This window comes from Dermacentor variabilis, chromosome 3 (genome assembly GCF_050947875.1).
Source record: "Dermacentor variabilis isolate Ectoservices chromosome 3, ASM5094787v1, whole genome shotgun sequence".
Lineage (NCBI taxonomy): Eukaryota > Metazoa > Arthropoda > Arachnida > Ixodida > Ixodidae > Dermacentor > Dermacentor variabilis.
The window spans coordinates 81,847,463-81,873,878 of NC_134570.1; the positions used below are offsets into that span (position 1 = coordinate 81,847,463).

The 26,416-nt window shown below is 48.0% G+C and overlaps 1 protein-coding gene across 1 annotated transcript in view; it reads left to right on the top strand.

The window, feature by feature from the left end:
- The first annotated feature begins 1,861 nt into the window (after window positions 1-1,861).
- LOC142574585 (sperm-specific sodium:proton exchanger-like) overlaps window positions 1,862-26,416 on the top strand; it is a 103,696-nt gene continuing 79,141 nt past the window's right edge. Inside the window, exons 1-7 of the mRNA XM_075683635.1 lie at window positions 1,862-1,896; window positions 9,270-9,325; window positions 14,216-14,476; window positions 15,690-15,827; window positions 17,530-17,637; window positions 19,003-19,279; window positions 22,657-22,800. Of these exons, the coding sequence (XP_075539750.1) occupies window positions 1,862-1,896; window positions 9,270-9,325; window positions 14,216-14,476; window positions 15,690-15,827; window positions 17,530-17,637; window positions 19,003-19,279; window positions 22,657-22,800 (1,019 nt within the window). The remainder of the gene's footprint in view (window positions 1,897-9,269; window positions 9,326-14,215; window positions 14,477-15,689; window positions 15,828-17,529; window positions 17,638-19,002; window positions 19,280-22,656; window positions 22,801-26,416) is intronic.

Sequence of the window (26,416 nt, forward strand, 5' to 3'; positions counted from 1 at the left end):
CAAACGCGTTCCTCGCGTCTCTGTTCTTGTCTGCCACGGTCCTTCCACGCTCTGAACCACCCCCTAGGCAGCGTGCAAGACAGCCGCAACAGCAGCGGGAAATTCGAAGGAAGAGGCAAAGAACGCTTCGCCTTAAAAATTGAAAAAAAAAATGAATGAAGAAAGAAAGAAAGGACGAAAGCGCCGTGCACAGTACATCCTGACTACCTGCCAGCTAGCCAGCAGGTTAGGTTAGAGCCCCTGCATCCACGCGCCACGCGGAAACGCGTATGGAGGGGCTTTAGGTTAGGTTATTGTGCCATTGGGGGGGGGGGGCGGGGGGGGGAGGGGTGCCCAGAAGACTGCTGATGAAGTATTTACCAATTTAAGCCTAGAACTTTCGTTTAGCGGGCCCGTACTTTGCAGAATGCTAAAAAAATAGAAGACACTAGGAAGAAACAGTGAAACACAACTATAGTTGACGATCAACGTCACTCAAGGATCCGTGCATTTCAGTCTGAATCTGTCTTACTACAAGTGTTCTGTTCCGCCAAGGCATTGAGCATGGCTGTGTGCGGGCCATCTACCGAGACGGTTTTCGAAGCAGCGGCCCACACTCACATGACATCCACGTCAAAAGGGACGGTACCGCCTATAGCCGCAGCCAGCTGCACTGACCATTTTACATACAGAAAGGTTCGACCGAGCGACTGTTGAAAGTATCAGCGGGGAGACGGTCACCATGCGCAGCCACAAAACAAAGTTGTCAGGCACAACTCGTCCTGAAAAGAAGGGCGGAATGGGCATTTTCCTCAATTTCAGTTGATCACTTGTCGCAGCGTCGTAATGCGGAAAGATCGGAGCATGCTGTGACGAAGAGAATAACCCCCCCCCCTTTTTTTTTACAAACATTTTAAAAATGAATGAGCGGCGTCGCCTGATGGGAGAATCTGAACTACACGCAAGATGGCGGCCGTGATATTGCCAACCTCTTGAAAAAAACAATATTTATTAAAGGGACGCTAAAGGCAAATACTAAGTCGACGTGGACTGTTTAAATATCATTCTATCAGGTTGAGTACTAGTGACAGAATTTAACTGAGGAGTGCTTTCGTTATCGGGCAAGTACTTGAATGTTCCAGGGGAGTTTCTAATCATGCCCTGCATTTACCTCAATTTCGGGATTATTAAGGCTCTGTTGGCGACAATATTGACACCTTAGACGTTCTCGAGCACTAATTTATCGCTTTAGCATGACTTAATATTTTCCTTCAGTGTCCCTTTAAGTACACACGATGTAAATGAATTTTTGCACCATAATGATGTGCATTCTCGTCCATGATTCTACGCTTGTCATGTTTCTTTTTCTTATGGTTGGTGCAAAAAAATAAACGAATTGGATTTTTTTTTTCAATTTGTGAAGATCTATAAGCCGGTCGATATATATATATATATATATATATATATATATATATATATATATATATATATATATATATATATATATATATATATATATATATCAGTGTGTGTGTGTGTTCGTTCGAACGTTTCGTCTGCTTGATGTTTGATTGGGATTGCAAATACACGGACGCTGGAGCTCGCTCGATGGCGCATACACGCGGCACACGCGCGCGGCGTTAGGGCGAGTGTCGCCAGGACGCGGAGTGTTTAGATGCAAAATTGACAAATTGAAGGGGGCGTACCATCAACGGCTACACGCTCATTTGCTTTAGTGGCGGAGCAGAGGCTGGGCCACAGCATTGTGCGTGTATACACATAATGTGAGCACACTAGCGTTCTTGGTGAGCTAATGTGTCACTGGTCGAATGAAATAGGGCAGTAAACGTCGAGCTAACGTTGTGTAATATTTCACTGGGCGATGACTAGCGCCAACGACTTCCCGTCCAGCGGAGGGTACGGGTAGTTTTCTGTAAGTTCCCATCTAGTGGACGTGTCAATTTCGCTTGCTGCTGAAGTTCTGATTGGCTAGCAAGCGTCTAAAGGAGACCGGCGCCTTCAGCCAATGAGAACTTTAGCAGCAGACGAAATGGACATGTCCCCTAGGTGGACACTTACAAATTAGTCCCCGACACCGTGCGGCGCGTGCAACGTCACGGTGGCGGCGCCCCACGTGAAACCAGCGTGGTGAGACGCCTGGTAGCTGCCAGGGCGGTGTTCCTTTTGCCCAGCAGGAGTTGCCTTGCGCGCTGCGTCGCGTCAACACGCCGCTTCCGCATATATAGACCGTTCGGGTAGTTCGAGTGCGACGCTCAACATTGCTCTCATTGTCAAGGCTCACCCTTCGGGCGAAACTACCAATTCTGTTTAAACGAAGCATTTCCTTGCCCAATGAGAGCCAAGGTCAAACGCGAGGCCACACACGGTTGCAGACATTGTACTCCGAAAAGCGCTTCACCGAAGGCGAACTTGGTGCGGCGTGCACGCACACAGCGTCTGCGAGCGGCTCTGGTTCCGAGGGAAACTCGTCAGCGTGTCGCGGCCCCGCGCATGTTGCAACCATCGGGCAAGCGTTTTCCCGGGAGGACGCGAGTTCGTTTAGGGCTGCGCTTCGCGTGCAGGGTAAAGATGCTTCGATTTGACGTACATAATTATCGACCATGGTTTCTGCCGTAATATTTAGTATTAATTGCTCAAGCACGTTTGGGAAGACAGTTTCATGGCCGGAAACTTTCCCATCACCTCGTGTTATTGTCCTTCGATCACCATTGCACACTTTGTTGTTTGCGGACAAGCCGCCCATACAGTAGTAATCAAACGTTTCCAAATTAATTCACTTATTTAAGAAGAGTCAGTTCGGCCTTCCAGTAACCTTATACCGCATTCATATTGTGGCGTTATTCTGTTGCCCAGCGCGCTGCGTTTTAATGCTGGATCAATTGAAACGACCTTGCAAAGAAACCCGGCTTTTGCTTTTTGGTTGGAAAATGCCTTTCGCGCGCGTGTGCAGTAATTAGCACCTTTGAAAGTGATGCGATTGTGCACGTGTACGCGGAGGCGCCTGCGCCAGCTCGCGTCTGATTATGCAAAAAAAATATATATATCCCGTCTCACGATGAACGTCGCCGGTAATGAGTTTAGCATTCAATCAATACCACACAACGCACTGCCGCTGTCGAAACGAGTTACGTATGACGCGTGTGCTGCAGCGAGACTCCTCTTTCGCGATTCGATGAGGGTAATTTGTTGACGTCCGCTTCGAAACGGGGCGATGAGAAATAGTCACCTAGCCTCCTTGACTTATTCAGGTATGCTATACATGCTTTTCATTCAAGCATTTTTGTAGGTATCTCCTTAATCTTTTTAATCTTCCTCAAAACCTCCAAGTGCACGTTCCCTAAGAGCAGTCGGCAGCATCCACGATTGTGATAGGGGACTGCTTTGTCCCCCTCGTGACATGCATCTGCCACCGCTGGCGTCGTGCGGTTAGCAGCCGGAATTCAATCGGCGGATGGCTGTAGGGCGGGTAAAGGATGCCGATTGAAGTGCAGCCTTTATGCGGCTTCGGAATCCCGAGATAGGAATGGCCCCCCGCTACTTAGCTCTGGTTTTAAAGCGAAGCTATCTTTGGCCCCTTCCCTCGACTTTCCAACTGCTGCTGCTGCTGCTGCTACTGTCTCGCACACCGCGTCGGAAGGTGGTTCACAGCGCGTATATATTTGACAGGCGCGAGTAAGAGAGAAAGGGCGACGGGAGAAACTCGTTTTCACCCCGCCGCGTCGAATGTGCACAATGTCCTCTATAGAGCTCCCTGGCAGCCGCCACATTAGCCGCTTGACAGCTGTGTTTATCCGTGACTCCCCTCAGAAGCATTGCAGAAACTGCAGCGCTTCCCTTTCTACTAACGTGCGATGCCAGAGGGGACATAGATAGAACTGCAGAGGGGAGAAGATGGAGAGGGAGGTAAAGAGGCAGTTCCCAAACAAGAGAGGGAGGGGGAGGCGACGTGAGAAGGCAAAGAAACAGGCTGATCGTTGCTCCTATTTCAGAAATTTAACGCCATGCAAACTTACACAGGGTGTGCAGAAGCAGAGCCGCATTAATTAAAGCGCACGGCAGGGTACAAACGACACTACGGAAGCGGTCTACCGTCAAATCAACACTTACCCGCCGCGTTAGCTTTCCGGGTATGGCATTGCTGGAGGTCGTGGATTTGATCCCGATCGCGGCAGCTGCATTTTGACCGGGGCGAAACAGAAAACGCACGTGCACTTAGATTTTGGGACACGTTAAAGAACATCACGGTGTCAAAATTAATCCTGAGTCCGCTACTATACGGCTTGCCTTATAGTCCGAGTGTGGATGTGGCACGTACAGCCCCATAATCCAATCTAAGTTTAATACTCCTGCCACGATGCTATGTGCCATGTGAGGAAGTGACAACGCTCAACCCTCTGAGAGGTTACAAAATATGGCACACAACAACGCCTCAAGCAAACACCTCTCCCTGCGTGTTCTGTGTACTCCGCAGACAAACAGCAGTGGTGCACGCAAGGTAACGTTTAAAATCAACTCACCACTCTCGTGTTAGTCTAAACGTTGAGTAAATTAAGCTTTAGCCGTCAACATTACCGCTAATTATCGCCAATCAAAGGATCCAGCACGGAAAGCTTCGCTTACATCGATTCCCACAGTGCGTGAGATCTGCATATTTTGTTTCTTTTTCTCTCTCACAGCGTGACCGTTACACCTCCGAAGTGTCTTGTATAACGCGCACCGGACTTGGGGGCGACTTCGTGATTAGGGAACCGGTCTCGGCGTTAATGGTAACCGCTTTCGAAAATAATCGGTTCCCGAGGATAATGATGACCTTGATGGCTTTGGCGCAAACGCACTAAGCGCGCAGTGTACCAAGGAGGACTGACCCAAAATCTGGCGGTGCAGGCACGATTGCATTATTGGCGCATGGACTGTCATACCTGAATAAATGAAGCCCAATAAGAAAAACGCGAACTGGTAGACAGACGTTGATGGAATATTTTCTTAGTAGTAATATATCCCGGGAAAAAAAATTCCTCCGATTCCTTTTAGGCCACAACCTAAAGCGATCGACTGTACATTCCCCCCGCTATCATCGTCAGTGGACGAGAATAATAGAACGTTTTGAGGCAACAACAACAACTTCATAGAATGCTGTCTCGCGCAATAATGCCTCCGATTTCTTTTAGGCCACAACCTAAAATAAATATTCGAACAACGAAATTTTATCCAAACTAGTGAAGAAGTACCTATCAGTCGCATCGGGCCCTACACCACCTTCTCCTGACTACGCAGGCTCCGACAACCCTGAGCTCGACGCAGAATTCGGGATTGAGGAGATCAGGCAGGCGCTCCATGCCCTCAACGGCAGATCGGCTCCGGGTCCGGACAAGATCACAAACAAAGCTCTACGGAACCTGGACGAAAAGTCCATCGAATACCTAACGGACATCATTAACCAAACATGGAGCAGCGGTAAAGTCCCGGAAATGTGGAAATCGGCCAACACCATTCTTATCCCCAAGCCAGGCAAGCCGCCCAGCCTCGATAACCTCCGCCCAATATCGCTCACATCGTGCGTAGGGAAGGTTGCTGAGCACGCAATCCTAAACAGGCTTTCACGCTACCTGGAGGACCACGACATTTACCCGCACAACATGATCGGCTTCAGGGTCGGACTGTCGACGCAGGACGCGATGAAGCTCATCAAGCATCACATTATTGACTGTACTACGCGGGACACGAGAGCCATACTAGGTCTAGATCTGGAAAAGGCCTTCGATAACGTTCTTCACTCGTTTGTTTTGAACACAATCTCGAGTCTTAACCTGGGGAAGCACTTTCATTCCTACACGAGATCTTTCCTGTCAAACAGAGAAGCCACCCTTAAGATCGGGGACCTGACTTCAGACATGATCAAGCTGGGGTCTAAGGGGACGCCACAAGGGGCAGTCATATCCCCAACTCTCTTTAACCTCGTCATGATTGGGCTATCCAGGACACTCTCTGCTATCGACGGTATCAGTCATACCATATACGCAGACGACGTTACCATCTGGTGTACGGGAGGTAGTGACGGACAGGTAGAGACGGCCCTGCAAGAGGCGATTGATGCTACCCAGAGATACCTTGAGTCCACGGGCCTTCGGTGCTCACCGCACAAGTCGGAACTGCTACTTTATCGACCCAAGCGAAGAGGCCCGAAACCAAAGGGGTGGAAACCACTCGCCGATTGCGACATAAACCTGCGCACAAACGACGGAGGATATATTCCGAGGGTGGACGCTATCCGGATTCTCGGCATGATGGTAGAGTCGAATGGTTCAAACAACCAGACAGTGCTGCGACTCACTAAGAAGACGGACAATGCCATCAGACTTATCAGAAGAGTGGCCAACCGGCAGCAAGGCCTCGGAGAAGATAACCTCGTGAGATTGGTACATGCGTTCGTAATGTGTCATTTCACTTACGTCGCGGCTATGCACAACTGGCAAAGATCGGAGCGGGATAAGCTCAACGCATTAATCAGAAAAGGAATAAAGAGAGCTCTTGGCCTCCCCATATACACTCACACGGAACGCTTACTTCAACTTGGCATGCATAACACGCTAGAGGAAATAGCGGAAGCACAGGAGAGGGCCCAGTTCGTCAGGCTATCTACCACACAAGCTGGAAGACACATCTTACAGGAGCTGGGCGTTTCCCCCACAGTAATCAAAACAAAATTCTGTAGCATCCCTCGAGAGCAGCGGGACCGCATCATTGTCGCCCCGATCCCACGAAACGTCCATCCAGAGCACAACGTGGGAAGACGTCGGGCGCGCGCGAAGGCTCTCCTGGAAAAGGCTCGTGAACGGGCTTCGGAGAACAGTTTCGTAGACGCAGCGCGCTACGTCGACGGACAGGCCTTCGCTGTAGTTAGCGTAGATCATGAAAGGCAAATAACAAACGCAATCTCGATTCGGACGACGTCCTCTGAGATCGCAGAGCAGGCTGCAATAGCGATGGTCTTATTGGACGACAAGAGGACATCAATCTACAGTGACTCCATATCAGCTGTTAGGGCGTTTGCCAAAGGAACCATATCCGAGCTGGCCCTAAGGATACTAGGAAGCAAGGAGATCAAGCCACACACATTGATATGGTTTCCAGCCCACATGGGACAGATCGAGGGTGCCCCGCCCAACCTCAACGAGTCGGCACACGGAGCTGCGCGAGGGATCATCAACCGCGTAGCTACCGGGCAGCGTGACGCTGGGGCTACTGACAATCGGGACTCTCCTTCCTCCTACACGGAAATTACTAAGCACTTTTATGTGGCTCGGAGGATCTACCCCCTCCCACATTGCAAACTCAATAGACCTCAAGCTTTGACACTAAGGCTTCTACAGACGGGGGCTTACCCAAACCCCCTACTTCTTCACAAGGTGTACCCCGAAATTCAGACAACAAATGCATGTGCACTATGCAATGATTTAGCGAATTTACCTCACATGCTCTGGCGATGTCCCGCGTTACACAGCGATAAAAACAACACTTCTTCACGTTGGGATGCGGTCCTACACAGCCCCAACCTCGAAGAACAGATATGGGCTGTCCAACGGGCCCGCGACGCGGCGGAGAGACTCGGCCTCTCTGTCCCGACGTGGGAGCGGCCCGCTGCGCGCTAGTGCGCGCCCTAAAGGACCCTAATAAAGTTATTCATCCATCCATCCATCCACAACCTAAAGCGATCGACAGATCGCTTTCTACATTCCCCACGCTATCATCGTCATGCCCCACGCTATCATCGTCATCGGAAGAGAATAATAGAACGTTTTGAGGCAGCAACAACGACATAATAGAACGTTGCCTCGCGCATCTCGGTCTCCCCCAACCCTGTGGGCAAAACACCCAACGCAGTTCGACCAACATGGACTCGTCTTCCGTATTCGTAAGTTAATAATCGCCTGACGTTCTGCGGCCCACATCGCGTCGTAGCTGTAGAGAAAGGTGCACACAAACAACCGATGCTTTTATACAGAATATACTAAAGAATACGCCGGAGGCTCTCTTTAGCCAGATTCCAGCGTTCCAAACAAGAGAAGAAAATTACCTGTATTTATCTTCAAAAGCACCAGATAACACGTTAGTTCTAGACTGATGCCCTTCGTTGTTAAGGAAGGGCTTCAAATAACGATGGGAGTTGTAACTAAGATGTGAGAACTGCTTATTGTTACGCGTGATTTCTATTGGAAACCGTGTTCGATGTTCGAGAACTTGTGGCACGATATATATATATATATATATATATATATATATATATATATATATATATATATATATATATATATATATATATATATATATATATATATATATATATATATATATATATATATATATATATCGAAATTGCGTAAGATAACGTTGACCACATTTTGCGCTTCTTGACATTGCTATGGCGAATGCGCCAATGTCATTTCGCAGTCTAAATAGCACATATTAATTGGCAATGCCGCAATACTTAAACATATGCAAGTGGATAGTTCTGATACAAAGCGGGTGAGAACACTACCATGACTCTCGTGATGACTAACAACTTGCTCTTGTTTTTCGTAACATACGGAAAGGTTCATACCGCTTCGTTATCGTCCTTATATGATGCCCCAAAACGGGCGTATAGTGGCGCTTTTGTCTGTTTATCTGTAAATATATTTGTCTTAATTTTCCATTTTCAGTCGGACCCGAAAAAACAGCACGCACTACAGTAAGTACCCCGTGTACGACTTATATGTGTAGTCTTTCTATGGATGGGCCGATGTTAAAGAAAACTGGCGTAATATCTGCGCGGCATTCGGCGGTTACACACCACAGGCTGTGAAAATAAGTTATGCATATGACACAGCTTTAAGCGATGATACTTGGCGATAAAGCTCTCTTATATGCCTCGCCATTTATTTACATAGTTCTTTGTTGGCAAGGTCATCCACAGAAGCACAACAGATTTCGCTGAATTCTTTTAAGTGTTACGTTGAGAACGTATTCGATCACGGCACAAGAGAAACCGCAATTCCAGCGAAATTCATTACGTCCATGTCTGTTCGTTCCTTTCTGTGTCTGTGTCCCACAATTTCTGCTACAACAATCTTCGTAGAATGAACCAACTATCTCAGTTAAACACCCTTTTGTCATTACGGAGCTCTCCTTTGCCACCGCGACAGGCGTTCGCCGTTAAAAGAGGTGCTTGCGTTCAACAACTATCCACATAACTGCGGGTTGCAAGGAAATCTTTTTCTTTTGTTTTCCAGAGAGAGGCAAGTGGCAATTCAGTGCATGTTTGGTTTCACAATCATCGCCCTCTCAGGTAGGTGCATCTCTCAGTTGCATTCTCCAACGGACGCTTAGAAAGGATGTAGACGTCACGCCATGCTCGATGTATTTCTGCTGTGTAGGAATACTGGCGGTGTTCCCTGTGACATGTTCACGCTGCTACGTCTATGCAGTTTCTGAAGACCTGGATTGTGTGATGAAAGCCTGCAATCAACCAGATCACTGCGCGCGCGCGTGTGTGTGCGTGTGTGCGTGTGTGTGCACGTTTACCTAAGTTTCGAGTGTTCAGCCATGCTCTCTGTAATATATTATCCCTTCAGTTTCTCATGTAATCCAGAAAAAAAAACTTGGCATGGTGCTGAGGATTAGTACTCGCTACGCTGCAGGACCGGGTTCGATTTCTCGCAGGAGTTAGATTTTCGTGTTCCACGTAAACAGACCAAAGTGGGGTAGGGCAGTTAAAAAAGAGGCTTTCGCATTTAAAAGCTCTTCTCACTCCAAAGGGGCGGAGATGCCGCGTCAGTGGATGTTGGCGTGGCGATGCCAGCCTTATGACGTCACGGTCCCGACCGTTTATTTTTTAGTTTCCCCTCTTGGAAGTCAGTACACGCCATCTGATCGCGGATCGGCGGTAGTAGTTCGGTAGCGACTCCCTTCTCCTTGCGCGAGCTTTCCTCCTCAAATCCTCTCCCATTTCACTTTCCCACTGGGCGGCGCGCTGCGCACAGCACGCTTAGAGTTACTGTGTATGCTACCAATTACCTTTGGTAGCATATACAGTAACCCTAGGCACGCCTTCCCCGTCTACTGTCGCCGTACGCTGGAGAACAGTCAACGTATGCGTATAGCTGTATGAAGAGTTATTGTGTAATTGACGGTCTAGTGGAATGGTTTCGACCTTCTTAAGGTACCGACAGAGTGTTATCAGTAGTACTCTTTTTTTTTTTCAGATAAGGTTCAGAGATAACCTAGCGAAAGCACTCTAAAAGATTACTACCGAGCAGGGATTCAGCATGCCCTTCCAGCTGGTTGCTTTGACCTTTCGCCGTGCCGGCAAAGTCCGCGACCATTCACGGCATTCGTTTTGTATTCGTGGTTTTAAAGAAATCTTCACGAACGTAAGCAAGAACCTAGTTAACGGTCTATTGTGGCAATGAATCAGCCTTTATCCGTTGCAGGAAGAGTGTTTGCGTCAATTTCACTGTGTGAGGCACAGGCCCACGTGACAGGCTAACTAGTACACGCGAGTTCTTGACCACGCTTGAAGCTATCGCGGAAATCAAGTGCTCGCGATACCTCTACTTCTGGCGATGTCATTCCCCAACGGTCTTTTATAATTCGATGTGGTGAATGGATGCGCTGTGCTAATTAATCAAAGTTGGCAACAGCGAATTATTCGCGAGATTAAGTGCTCGCGAGTGGAAAGCGATTAGCAAAATTTTGCTACGCTCGGAAATTAGGCTGGCGCCAGCATTTACTTTCGCCAAAAACAATTTTCGTAAGAAATATTGTAAGATAAATTAATCGGGTAGATACAAGTATCCAAGGGTGTGTCAGAGCATTTGTAATCGATATGAAACGTTACTTGCACTAAATATGGGCACAATTCATTGGGCATACATTAGAAAGCATACACGAAAGGCCGCTTCCCTGTTTAGTAGAGGCAACTTATTTTTTTTTTCAGAAAGGTTAATTGCAGTAGCATTCATTTAATACTTCCTCGCAAAGGACGGTGTGTGTCGAAGCGGTGAACTCCTTAGTTCCGACGCACACACTGCTTACGACTCAACGCGTCTAGTTTTTCTTAAGGGATTAAAAACATTGTTATTCATTTTTTGCATGGCTATACTGCCGCAGCATTTAAACGCACAGCAGCGAGGCATTCGTCCGTCAAACAAAGCTTGATTATTCTGGGAAAAAATTATGCATGCTGGGATAGCGCGATCAACACGTGGCAGCAGGATATAGCGACCGCGAAATAGTAAAAAACAACCAAAGGAAGTTTTGATTAACCGCAATCAGCTGACCGTGATATGACGGTCAGCAGACGGGGTGGTCTGGTACGCCGCATCCAATCAGCGTGTGGGAAGCTCCTGCGTGACGAATTAAAGCAACGAGGAAATTAGAGTGCACTATTCTAGTGTACTCTAGTACGGCGGCAAAGATATATGAGCGTCGCTATACTTTCCCAAATTGAGGGGTTTTAGTAGGATCACACCTATAAGGATTTTATCTGCGCCGGAATCCGTGCGTTTTGTCCTCGCCCAGCGGTTACGCAGTTAGACCACCCGAGAGTGCTAGCGCGCGGGTGTAAAAATTTATTTCCCGTCTTTAATAAAGCCAGTGAAGTTGCGATGTAAATTTGCTGTATTTTTTCCCCGATGAATTTGTATTGGAATCTGTTATACTTACAGAGGCCTCTATACTTGGCGGTTGTTTCGGCGGAGCTCAAAACTCTCTTCGGCACTTGTGCCATGTGTTGTATAGCGTTTGCGATTATTTCATTTCCAGGTGGATGTATACAACTTGACGCCTAAAGTTTACGCATTACGATACGCAGGCAGCAATGCGTTCGTGGCGCCAAAAAAACTTTTCCGATCTCGCATTTTGAGTGCCAAGCACCTTTGCGGCGTTCTTGGCGTCGGTCGGTATACCTGGTGCTCCCGAAACGCCGGACCGTATCCGCGCCTTTTGCCAGCCGCAGTAAACGAAAAAGGCCCCGTGGTCGCTCGTATCGGCTCGTCTGTGTGGCGTATACATACGCGTGGGACGCGTGCTTAGGTGCACAAAGGTGTATACGTTCCGCAACATTTTCGTCGTTATTTCCGGTAAATCGGTATTAAAACGCGGGAAGTTGCCCTCTAATGTTTCTCCGGGGTCGCGGCCATATGCGGCTCGAACGACGGGTGCAAAGAAACAAAACCACGCAGGACGGGCCCCGAACTTCAACCGCATTTTACTCGTGGGGAAACGCTTGCTTAAATGCGAACACAAAATGAAAAGGAAGGTGCGATTCTGTAACGACACAACGGCAACCAGCATCGTTAGGAGAAACGGTGCGTGAGCCAGAAAAGACGCCATAACACAACACGTGTGGCGACCGCGGCCCTCGATACCCTGCACCAGGTGGCAGTAACGTCGTGGGATTTGATATAGCCTATTGGGGTCTGGTTTACTGTGCGTAGATATTGAAGCTCTACATTGCCTTATAAAGATTTAAAAGGCTCAAGACGTGATAAAGTTTCGAGAACATTTTCGGCACCAAAACCACCCAATTCCGTAGCAATACCTTGACATTCATGACGTAACACTGACGCACCGGCCCTAGAGTTCAGGCACAAAATTTAAAAACTAATGTCCCAATGACTCCAGTAATAATAAACTCTCTTCAGCTAAATTAATCGAAATGGAGTTTTGAAAGAAAACTGCATAAGTGTAAACTGTTTATTGCTGCTCTTTAGCGACCCTTTAGCTGAATAACTCAGTGCTCCTTTAAACAAGCACAGCAAATCTTGTGAGAAATTTCATCGACACCAAATCCTTGCGACAATGCTTGTTGGAATGTTCTTGACTTGCAGTTGAGCTCTTTTTGACTCAGCGGTATTCCGCTGAAACCTCAATTTTGGTTGAATCGATACAATTGCTCGAGGACACTGTCATGAGCACACCAGAGCAATTTACTCATTGAGTTTGCGTTCACTTTTATTTGTGTAGCTAATGACTGACGGATAGTTATATATTGCATTGCATATCGAAATACGAAATATCTGAGTGCATGTCCTGATTTGTGCAATTGTAACGGGGCATTTTCACGATACCAGACTTCCGCCCAGAAATACAAATATAGCCTCTATTGTTATAAATATCCTAAGTGCAACATTTATTATGCTTATAAACAATAGCACGTGACGCACTGGTGATTAACCTCTGTAACCAACGGATAAGGAAAATTCTATAACTTATAAATGAGAAAAAGTAAAGCCAGTTCTACTCAGTGAAAGCTGTCAAAGCAGTGAAGCTGGTGATCGTTTTCCCAGGTTTCAACTCGTGTCTAGCGCTATTTTCATGAAGGTCTTTTCTCTCATGGTCGTCGTTTTGCTAAATTCGATCGAGCTTCGGTCCCGGACTGCGCATGCTGCGTGAGGTCGTGATCAAAGCACACAGTCTATCACGCACCTTGCAGCTGTGGCCGCAGTCGCGGTCGAGGAATTCTCTCTTGAACCGTCCATCGGCACCCTCTGGGGAGGAGTATCTCTGCGTGGACGTTTCTGCTCGGCCTCCTACTCTCGAAGGTTGGGGGTTTAGCTTGCCTCTGCTGTCGCTTGGCTAGGGCTTTCCGTTCTCGATCCTCGGCTGTAGCGGCTTCCCCCCGCTGGCCCTTTGATCGCGCTTCTCGCTCTCGAAGCTCGGTATTTGCGCGACGCCGGCGCTGCCGCTCTCGTGCGAGCTCCCGCCGTCGCTCGTGGCGAGCGCAACCCATGGGGCGAAAGGGCGCGCGCCGGCGAGACACCTGCTCCTATACCCCTCTCCTCGCCACTCCCCTGGCGCGCGCTCTGCCCCCTGCCCCCACTGCGTGACATCAGACAACGGAACCCCGCTGTTAAAACCAAGGGGATCTCGCGCACTGTGAGGAACGGAATGGTGAGAGCGGAGCATCCGCGCCACTCCGCTAACGCCGCCGAACAACAGCCGTGCGATGTGCCATCCCCGAAGCACCCTCTCACTCCACACCCCAAGTGACCACAGCACCTAAGCCCATCGGACGCCACGAAAAGCTCAGTATTAACGCAGGCCAGTTACCTGTGCGAAATTTCAGCGTGGAATATCAAACAGCCTTTTGCGGCGTACGGGCGACGCAGCGCTCGGTGTATACGTTGCGAGCGACCGCCGTCAACATCACGGGGTGGCGCTGGTGGCGGCGCAGGCATTCTGAAGCTCCTGGAGAGGAGCTTCCACCTGCCGCACACGCTGGTGCTGTTCGTGCTTACGACGCTGGGCTCCTACGGCTACACCTTCACGGCCGACTTCACGCGCATCGCGACCGATGCGACAAACAGCTTCAGCGAGTCCGAGCTGCTCGTCGTGTTCCTGCCGGCCCTGGCCTTTCACGCCACGCACGGCATCAACTTCTACGTCTTCCGGCGTTGCCTGGTCGAGATTCTGCTCTTCGCTGTCGGCACCACCGGTGGGTGTCGGGGGCCACGTACAATAAACACTGTCGCGTACAAGAACTCTTTCATGACAGAAGGCAAACAGAAATTCGATTAGGGCACATCATCCCAGGACCTAACTTTATTGATGTAATTTTATTGTTGTAGCGCACATTTTGTGTTTGTGTTGCCTTAAACCCACGCTGTAACGGCCTTGTGGCCCAACAGTATCACAATAATAATTTTAAAAACTATAGATGATGTCAAAGATTACTCTCAAGTGTGTTTATTGGATACCGGAGACTTGAATAAGGTGTATAGGAGATAGGTCCCAAACGTTCGCGCAGAATGTTTAAAAAGAAAGATAATTTCACAAGCCGGGCAGCACACCCGGCTAAATGCTATGTTCGTTTATGCACGGTACGCTTGGGAGCAGTGCATTCATGACGCGCAAGCGGGCATGTCACGTGGTGTTTTTTTTTTTTGTATTTCGCGGGCATGGGCAGCAAGCTCAAGAACACTAACACTTAATAGATAAAAAGACGAAAACTGTTTATTCGGCCGTTTTGCAAACCACCCTGAAACTTTCTAATTGGAATTTTCTTCCTAGCTTCGTTGTTTCAGAAGTTGGTTAGGTAATCTTGACTAATTATCTAATTATGCAAAATACAAAAAATAGCGTGACACACTACATACATAAGTGAGCAACATGCATTTGGTCGCGTCGTCTTAGAGTGCATTGACATATATTTAAAATCTGGCTAAAGTTAGCTGAAACAGCCTGTATAGAGCTACAGCGACTGCTGTCTGACCTGTTCCATCTTTTAAACATTTACGGCTATACGTATAACGTATATATAGTCCTGACAGTAATAACCGACACCACTGTTCACCTGCACTTTTCTTGGTTTTATTGTTTATGGAGTTCATATTGACGTTACACCAGAAGGGTAAACTAAATCATCAGATGATCAGGCACATAACACTCACCGTTATGCTATTAACAAAAAACTATAATGAATTCTAATGGCTTTACTTATAGATAACATTCTGGCGCAAGGTGGACAGCCGTACGAGTTTGATGAGCTTTTAATCGATACGTATCTTCGGTGATTCACAGCCTGCGAAGGTGCTGCACGTTGTATACGCCAGTTCTGCTTTGTAGCTATCGCTGCCCACATGACAGGTTAAGATAACAGTGACTATAACGTCCGTGGTAAAACAGCGTTCCCCCACGCGTTCACACAGTGATCAACACGTACATCATGATGGAGTACAACATGGCCATCATGCGCAACAAGTTCGGCCGACTCTGGTGCTTCATCCTGGGCGCCCTGCAGACTTGCACCGAGCGCGTCTCCGTCGCCGACAGCCTGCTCAACAAAGGTATGCACTGTCTGCACAATGCACGGGTGCAGTGTACTAGAATAGCACTGGCTCCTCGTGGCCTTTCCTAACTGGTCCTAGTGAAAGGTTGGGCGTGGGGTGCACAACGCAGGTTAAAGGGGCCCTGCAACGAGCCCTATAGAAAGCTTCCACAGCATCAACACGATGCGGCCTTTTCGTGCGCTTCGTGCAATGGTCGTGACATGGGTCTGCAGCACTAAGACCATTCGTTAATTTACGTTCGAACGATGTCGAGCGCTGTACTGAAAAAAAAAAGCTGCGTCATTACGTCTTACAGCCATTTTATTATCGCCTCTAATTAACACGACAGCGAAGGTGTGATGTGAGTTGTAACGACACCGTCAGCTAGCTGAGCAGGCCTGGCAACCATGCCACGCCTACTTCCGCTGTGTAAAATAAATGCCCTGCTGCAATTAGGCGTCGCAGTTCTGTGACATGAGAGAGGGAAATGTGGCATAGCCGCAGCCTACAGCCTGCGAAAATTCGAGTCGATGGGAAGTCTGCTTGTATTTTAGATAACTCGGGTTTGTGAGCGTTATCATAATTTATTCTGCTCTTACATATCTGACATGCTGAGAATAGATATACAGCAACAACGGCGACATTAAAGGAATCGTTGCAGAGACCCACACACCAGCTTCGTGCTAGCGCCTCTATATTTAAGTTCACTTGAATTGGTGACTACAGACTTGATGCGAAACCTGATAGTGGCTTCATATGGATGATATTTGTGAATGTTTATCATCAGAGTGTTGAACTTGCTTTCACCTTTGCACATCCCTCTTGCTGTGTCATCATCATCCCTCATCACATCTTCATGTCCCCGTTCCCCCTCCCCCTGTGCAGAGTAGCAGGCTAGAGCGCATTAGCTCAGGCCGAGCTCTCTGCCTTCTTTCAATTAAATTATCTCTTTCTCTTTAAGGGTTAGCAAGCAACGCTGTGCGCCTCGCAAAGCATAGCCGTGGCGTTCTCCTGTTGATCACGTGGTCAAGGTTTTGATTCGTTCCCCCGGCGATCAAATTATATGGGTTGAAATACAAAAGGTGTTCGTTCAATTAGATTTAGGGAAAGGTCGAAGAAGCCCGAGTTTTACCATTTAATCCGGTTCCCATACGCCGTTCGTCATAATTCACGTCAATCGTGAGCTCGCTGCAGGTGGACGTTACCCGCCACGGCGACTGAGTGGCTATAGAGTTCTCTTGTTGAGTAGGGGGCCTGAATTTTTAAATCTTAATTTGTATGCTGGTTACATGCTCTGTGATAACTTGGCATTGTGGACTTTACCTGTATACCACGTATATGTTTGAAATGTTTGGTATCGCAATGAACCATAAAAGAATGGCCATTGTGTAGATACGTCTTCCTTGTACGATTAACTTACTTATTTTACTGCTCGACGTTTTGATAGGTATACTATTCTTAACTTCAGAAGCGTTTGGGCTGAGTAAAACAGATGTTTTCTTTCTTTTATGATATGCGTACGCACGTGGCGTGCGAGTACTCCAATCCTCGCGTGATAATTTCTTCATTTCTCCACATGTCGCTTCGAATTTTTGAGGTGAAAGTTTAGAGAAAATGTGCAAAAGTGTCAACGGGCCGCCAATTGATTTCCTCACTGACCTCAGCAGCGACCGCTTAGGTATGACAGCGTTCCCAACTCGAGGTTCCGAACCCTGTGCAGGCAAGCACCCGATGATCGCCACCATCCTGAACGTGGAGACCTTAGTGAGCGCCATCCTGTCGTGGGACATGCTGAGCATCATCATCCGCCAGGCCCAGAGTCACAAACGTGAGACCTATGCTTCTACCACGACGCCTCAGAGAACAGCTTTTCGCGCACTGCGACGATCCACACGTTTATCGCCGTCACAGGAAAGAAAGGAACGTCGTAAATAAAATTTAGGTGGATTGCGTTTGAATCATGCTAGTACAGTGAGTTGCAGTGCAACTTCCAAGTGCAGCTGGTTTAAAGTTCGCGAGGAGTTTTCCCCAACATTCAGGATCGACATGTGGAGTGGTTTGGAACCAGAAAAGAAAAAGACAGGCAGATTTCGCGCACTGTCGGTATCGGTGCAAACAAAGCTTCCACTTCGACTCCGCCACCGCGGCCTCATGACGTCAACGCTTGCATCAACCCATTAGCGCGCGGGGCACTACTACTCGTTTCTTCCTCCTCTCCTCGGGCTCCGCATTCACCCTCCTCCTCCATAGACGCCCGGACCCTCCTTGCCAGAGCTTAACCAGCACCACCGACCACAGCAACAAAACCCGTTAGACGCCTCAAAGAAGTAACCGGTTTGAAACAATTTGTTTGCGAGAAGCTAGCCTAAACTCCACTAATGAGGTGTTGATTAACTGCCGGTGTGTCCCGTTACGCCCCGTCCGGAGTCCAGATTGGCAATATCGGCTATTGGGGTCGCGCAAAGAGGATACGTATCCTCCTTAGGACGTATCCTCCTTAATATATTACATGAACAATTTCACAGTGACGGTACCACTCACGTACTTCTCAATTTCTTTTCTGTCGAAGACTCGTTCCCAGTAAAAATGAAACTTTAAACACCTCGCAGCACTAATTAATCTCTTTGGCATCAAACAATATTATCCTTTCAAGCAAGAGTTGCCCAAGGTCGTGCAAATTGAAACACCCGTGTCATGTAGCAGAATAACACAACAATCCTAGCTGCTCCGACATGCATTCACTTGCGAGCAGGAATGTCGTGAAAGTGCAGTATGCGCATGCACGGGACAGCATCGTGATCGGCCATTCATACATAGCCGTCCATACTTAGGGTACACGCCCCTGATATTGTATTCAAGCCATCATGGCAACTCCCGCTCGGATTTAAAACGTACAGATTACAGATACCTGTACTGCAGCATCATATCGGCCGCACATGCTATTGCTGCACCGATGTTGTAATTTTACCGGATTGAATACAATTCAGGTATCTCCTATGAGGCCGGACTGTCCTGTGCAAACAACAGCGCTAGAAAATCTGCGCGACGCTAATTCCATGAATTTTCTTGTCTAGTTTAGTCGGCGGCCCTGTATATAACGAAGCTCTCAGAGCGTGAGACTTCTGCCCGACTGCATACATTACAACAGTCCTCGAACGCGAGAGCCACACGCTTTATGTCGCTATCGCCGCAGGCATCAGCGTGCTTCCTCTGCTGCTGGACATGAACATGTCCATGGTGCTCAGCGGAGCATGCGGCCTGCTGTGCGCGTTGCTGGTGAAGGCGACGCTGCACCGCTGCCGCTTCCAGCCTCAGAGCATGGTCGTGTTCGTCGTGGCCTCGTCGTACGCCCTGTTCGCGCTGCTCAAGTTGTACGGCGGCTGCGGCATCTTGGGCGTCATATTCTTCTGCGTCATGATCAGCACCGACACGCTCATCACTTCCACTGGGCTGGAGGACGAGCTCAAGAGGTATACTGTCCGGGCAGTTGCTCCGGGGAATACCTGTTTTTAGAGTCCATTGTACAGGGTGCTCTAAAGCGAGGCTTTCTTTGCCCCTTCCTTCGACTAAATTTCCCGTAGCTGCTGCTGCTGCTGTCTTGCACGCCGCGTGGGGGTGGTCCGGAGCGTGTATATACATGGAAAAGGTGATGTGAGAAGGCAAGGAAACGCTACAACTAGACTAGGCAGGTTAAGACAGGGGTCGACAGTCGCGGTCGGAGCGCGCTGGAAAGAAAAAAGATATATACAAAAGCTCACCGTGTACTTCCACGTGACACGGATTGGCCAATGGGGGAACGGAGGAGGTTGGGAAGGCAGGAGGCAGCGCGGAGAAAACGCCGGCGAGAGTGGGGTGGCGAAAAGATCTAAGTGGCGCTACTTTTGGAAGATTGAAGGGTTTTAGCCCTCGCCACGCCCTCGATCTTGCCGCCCTCTGCTGCGGAATGAAGCAACCAGTCCGGTGCGCGTGTGGAAGTGCTCTGACATTCCGTTTTTTTTTTTCGCTGTGCCCAAATACATCAACAAGTTCGTCACGTGAAAAAAATACCTACTCAAAAAAGGTGCATCTACGATCAGAAGATTCACATAGTATTTTTCGCCAGAGACAAGCCAGAAAACTGTGCCACACGGAACGAATGGGATGTTTGTTAACCGAGTGCTCTGTTTCGTTCCCCACAGGGTAACCAGTGCTTACAGGATACCACGTTCCTAATGATTCTCCGAACAGCTCAGCGGCAGAGACACGTTTGCGCGTAACAAAAACGTATTTTTCGCTCTTGACGACATGCGGCTTGGTAGACATTCGCTACTTTTCTGATAATTACTTTGGAAACGCCATGCTTAATAGAACAGAGATCGGTGAAGCAATAAATTTCAGTAAAGCATCCTAGCTCATCACAATGAACTAATCATTTTTCAACGCTCTACCTGTCACGTCCTCAAAAATGTTTGCAGTCGATATCTCGAGCATGAACTCACAGATGGTAGAGGCATACGTCATCGGTGGAACATTTATGCACTAGCTCTACGATCATTCACCACAAGAAAAACAGCACAAAATTGGCCAGAAAAACTCTACGAAAGAGCACGTATCCACTTTGCAGCAGCAGAAGTGCATGCTGCCTGCTGTGAAGCCGTGCTCGCTGAAAGACATTGCTGCGCTGGAACAGCTCCAGAACTCGCGAGGCACCTCTGCTCTATTAGCTTTCAGGTAGTGCGCACAATCAACTTAATGATAGCTACGAAGGAACGGTTCGACATCAAATGTATCGCATACAATGTAATTAATTGCGAAATGCCCATCTCCAAGCGGGAAGACACCGACTACATAGCGGCTACTAAATGAATTTTGCAGCTACCTTACGAAAAATTCTAGATTGTTTAGTCTCATGGCGTCTATCAGAATCCTCACAAAGAAAACATGCACTGCCCTGCTTCTCACCAAAGGGGTCACAGTGAAGACTGCTGAGAAAAGACGTCAACTGTATCCTCACTATATGAAATTCAACATTTATCTCATACAGGGACTGTTCTGAGATCTAATTATTATGTGCGAAAGAAAAAGAAAACGCGCTGCTCGGAAATGCCGTGGCAGCGACTTCGGATGACATTGTGAAGAAGAAAAAAAAAACACTGCTGTCAAAACACGCGAATGTGCCAGACGAAGACACCGAAGGAGCGACTGCATATGTTCTTCGAAATGTAGTTGAAGAACTGTCATTTCTACGCGAACGTTCTCCAACTCTACCATGTCTTGTTGCTTATTCATGCTTGGTGTGTGTAGGTGGCTATACTGCTAGCGTTTTGGTATCTTTGTGCGATGTTTGTGTCACTATCGTGATGACGAACAAGACGAGAAGTTCTTTGTAAAACCTTTTGCATGAGCAAGAGACGCTTGTATCTCATTGTACAAGGCCTGAGTTTTTAACGGTGCGGGAAACAAGTGCGATGTTTTTTTGAAAAGGCAGTCGAACATCTAATTTCTTTATCGCGATCGACAATGATTGCTCCTACACGGCCCAACAATGACCCAGATCGAGTTCGGGCCTCCATAGTATACTAGGGTAGGTCCAAATTGGTCTACAGCGCATATCGGATGGTCTTATAAGCGGTAAAAATTGTAATATAAAGCACCTTTCTTTACAAAACGTTATTGTTTCTGTCACTGTGGGTAAGGCTATCCTCTCCTGCTGATCGTCTGGAACTCACAGGTGTAAGTGGTCGTCAGCCTACGACCGTGATCACGAGGGTCGATCGCGTTTCACGAATCGCGATCGCCTGTATCCGGATCGGGCAGGACCGCGATCGAAAGTAACCGTGTAGCAGGACCCGATCCGGATCGAGCTCTGTTCGTATCGGACCTGATCGCGATCAAAGGTCACCGTGTGACACTGGTATAACAGAGCAAATTTTGTTTGTTTGACCTATCAAGCCAAAGCGAAAGCATTTCATACTGGTGACACCTTTGAAACTTTGAACTTTAATACATTCTTTTGGAGTTTATATCAAGTACTGCCTCTTACTTATTTAGGTTCTTTATGTGCAATACTGTTAGAGTTTTGTTAGAGTTGAAGCAGTGAGGCCGGCTGAATTCGGGATACTAATAACAATGTAAGCCCAGAAGTGTTGTCATTGTTTACCACTAACACTGTTGTAAAGGCTGGTCTTTGTATTTAAAATACTTGTTTTTGTTATTCTTGATCCTAGCAAATATTATGATTCATTTATTCACACCTGTGCATCGCTTTCTGCGCTTCCTAGCAAAAAAAAAAAAAAAAAAACTTACGGATACAACGTTCTGTGCGTTATAGCTGTGACTGCAAGATACACGGCCATTAAATTTTCATTGAGTGTTAGGGTAGCATTTAGCAACACATTCCAGGTATTTAAGCAATACGAGCTCTCTAGGGGGAACGGCTCAGCTTATTCAATCGAGGAAGAGAGGGCTATAGTTACTGTACATGCTACCGAAGGTACCTTTGGTCGCATATGCAGTAATTAACTCTAGAGAGGGCATGCTCGAAGCGCTCTCGTAGTTGCAGCGATAGGAAGCAATCACTTACCCTCTCCCTCTACCCCTCCCAGTGCATAGACGGTATAGAGAAAGAGTGTTCATATTCCAGTGGCGATCACCTTATATGGCCTCCGAGATCAAACAGTGCGTGTCTTCCAATCTCTGATGCTATGCACTCGGCCACGGTTGAACTGGAGCGCGCATGTGTACTCCATTCCGGCCGTGTCTCGGTCCCCGCATTTTCCCTTTGAACAGACATGCGCCTAAACCATACTTAACAGCCGGAGCGGTGTAATAGATTGGTATCCTCAATAGGTTTCACCTTTTCATGCAGGTACTGGGAGGTGCTCCATGATACCAGCGAGGTGATATCGCTGCTGTTGTGTGCCCTCTATATCGGCCACGAGATAACGCCCAATGTGAACGCCGCCGACATAAGCACATCGTTGTTGACATATCTGGTAGCCGTCGCGTCCCGGTGAGTGGAAGGAAGCCGTCATTAAGCACAAAAGGAATACTTCATTGGTGATCATCTACCAACATCACCGATCGCTGAACGCCGTTTCGGGCACAGGAACAAAACGTGCTCACATGAGAAATGTAGCGTAGACAAAGAATACGCCAACAGCTACGCTACTCGTAAAAAACGCATTTAATTAAGAAAGGGGACATACATACAACAAGGATTTACATGCGCATACGCTTGTTACATTAAGCGTTTACTGATTGTGATATCGCGGTTGTTTATTTGCCTTAGCACTTCGCTCCTAAGATCTGTGTGTACAAGCACCTTGCGCATGTTTGAGATCCTGTACGGATAGAACACCTTCCTGCGTGGCCACATTGCTGCCCCACAGCGTCTGCTGTCAGTGTAGAAGGTCATACAGTATAAGTCGAAATGCCTCAATGGCATTCAATCCTCTCTGCTTTGGAACATCCATCAACACATATGTTGGAACGAATAAAAATATGACGTCTCCATTCTAGCCGTGGCTTGATAATGGTCTGATAACTGCAGCTGTGGCCCAGTGGGTTGTACCCCCGGCTTGGGTGTTAGGATGTGCAAGGTTCAATCCCCACCATCAGACACCCACCGGTTTATAAGACGGGCACAATAAGCAGCCTACTCCCGGCCAGGTGTCCCGACTTTCCAGGTGCACGTTGCTTGGGGAGAGAATCGTACAAACCGCTGTACTTGCTGTGCAAGTATGCTGCAAAAAAAAAACGAGTGGAGGGAACGAACTCAACTTTCGACCGATGTTGACGCCATGGAGCGCGAGCAGCATCTGGAAAAAAAAAGGAACAAAGCAAGCTATAGCAAGAGGGCTTAAGTATGTGAAGGCCGAGCCCGATGAAGCCACCATTGTTCACAGTGACGTGGGGGCGACCATGTGCAGAGCACATGGCTGAGTCACGCATCGCCGTAGCCACCGAGGAAAGCGGTTGGAGGCAGGGGGTCATGGTGTTCCTATATGTACCAGGTGTCTCGTTTTTATGTAGAACACGAAGAGACAACTGTCAGATCTAGAGGCTCCTGCCATATTTTGCTGATAGGCTTCCTGGCTGGGCAGGCATTAGCAGCGAGAAAATTTTCAACGACGATTTGGCGAAATAATTTCTCAATTGCTAATTTATGGCACACGTAAATGCTAAATTGAAGCCGAGATGCAGTGGAGTCGTGTCTGCTCAGCATGAATCCTAAGACTAGCACCACTGTCGCGGCGCGTGACTTCAAAATGAGCAAGGAAATACAATAGCGTTCCACTTTCCCAGAAAGAGCGCCTCTAACATTTCGAGGCGATCTTAAGTGAAACGCCGAAGCATTTATTAGCACGTTTTGGAAACGGATATCTCGCGAGGTTAGCCAATTTTTGTTGAAATGTTGGTTGCTGCTTAGGTCCGCCCATAAACATTTTCATGGGGCGAGGACGTAAGGGCGCGCGGCGAGCCTTTCCTCCTCTCCGCCTTGTGCGTGCCGGCGCAGCGCTGCGTGAATGTGCTGCCGTCGCGTGCTGCGATTCGGAGATGTATTTTGCTCGTTGTCTGTCGAATTTACACGTTGTCAGTCCATACGAAGTCGTCAAACAACCACTGTGTAGCCTTTAGATGCAGCGGTGGCTACAGCATGTGGAAGTTTCTATTGGCTGGGCAAAAATGCGACGCGAATCGTCAGCCGTGGTATTTGAATCGGTTTTCTCTCGACCGGTGTCTGTGAATTGCCAGCGTGAATTGAAAAATGTTCTCACTCTCTGATCGCTTGGCTTTGGAACTAAAACATAAAATGCTCGTGTACCGCCAACCGAATGAAACTCCGAAACACCTAAGCGCCAATCGTTATAAAGCATTTGCGCCAGCCACCGACATCGTTCTCATGCACTTCCAAGTCTAGGAATACTTGAAATCACAATACAAGATCTACGTCAGCTTCCTGTATGATGCCCATGACATTGTGGAGCAAAGTGATCACTGCGATTGGTAAACTATGGTGATACATGTAAGCTTTGTGCTTCGGAATTGCCTTGAGGCATTGTATCTAAAGGCGATCGCATAAGAAGAATCCGACCGCTTTCTGTGAGGACGCAATTTCCATAAGACGGGTGTGTGCGTCGTAGAGGACGGGACGAACAAAAGTGGGGGGGAAAAACACGCATTGGCTTTCATTCTTTAATTTCGCTAAAAAGAAGGGAAAAAGAAAAACAATCGCCAACGCCGCAATAAGTCCTCGCATGATCGGGCCACGTGCTTGGACCATGCGCTATATAGAACGAACACCTCTATATAACACAGCATCTACCAGTGTCTCGGACCCTCGCGCAATGTTCAGCCGGCCGCTCGACCACTCGACACGTGCGACTCACACTGTACGGTATTACTACGGTTATTACTGTGCAGTTATTGCTGACCAAAGCTATTTTATTTGTGGGCGGAAACCTCGTCCAACAAACAAGGTAGTCGCGCTGTGTATCTACCGGCAACAATTGGCACGCTTGTCAAAGTAAGCAGCACAGCTTATAACCATCAGGAGAATGGTACACACGCTGTTAGAATCGTCACATGTTTTGTAACTTCTCATTGCTGCTAAACCACAGTTTAGAATTACAGTGAGAATGCTGTAGTAAGGTCACGTTCCTGAAACAAATTTTCAGAAATACACATCCGATCTCCGAGGCGTAATGCAGGCTCACACACGCGCGCGCACATCGCGCTGGGTGCTCCGCACGCCTCAACGCCAGCAGCAGCTGCGGCCATGCCGTCTTAAACCACTTCCGTACGTCTCGCAGAACTTTTTGCCACGTAGGAGACGCCACGCCAGACTAAGCAGACCGCGCGAGCGAGAAAAGAACGACCAGGAACTGCCGCCGAGTATATACATGCCATGGCATATACGACACGGAGCGCTCGCCCAAGCCAGCATGCCGACTGCCCATAGATGGCGCCACTGCCTACGCAATATGGCGACACCCATGGAAAAACAGTGTATAGCCGCTTAGCCTGTTTACAAAAACGGCAGAGTCTATGTATGATATTTAAGTACTCAGCATAAAAAGAAACAGCTATAGTATATGGAGACACTAGGTGGTCATGGTCAGTGCGCTGGACAGAACCTACACGCAAGCACTGACTCAGATTGGCATGCACTATACGCTTGCAGCAGGAAGTGACAGTGGGAAGCAAGATCAGAGAGCGAACGAGAAAGACAGAATATAGGAGACGGAGAGCGAAAAGAAGGAGTGGGGGGGCGTTTGAAAGCAGGGTTGAAAGGTCAATGTAGCGATCATATCCAGTGCTGCAAATATGAAGGACGCAAGAAGGCACTATTACAAAATGTGTGAAAGGCGAACAAGACAGATATTCACAGAAGGACATGGAGACGAAGCAATCGACAGAGGTCGAATAGTGGAGCCAACGCTTCGACAAGAGGGACGTCCCTTCGTCAGGACGTCAAGTTCCCCTGTCGAAACGTTGGCTCCAAGGACATCATTTGTTTTATACCCCCGCTGCTCAAAGGGTGAAAAGGTGATCCCCAGGAGGCTCGCTGGAGCGCTTCTTGGACAAATAGAAATGGGAGAATGTTTGCCCGTATATGGAAGATT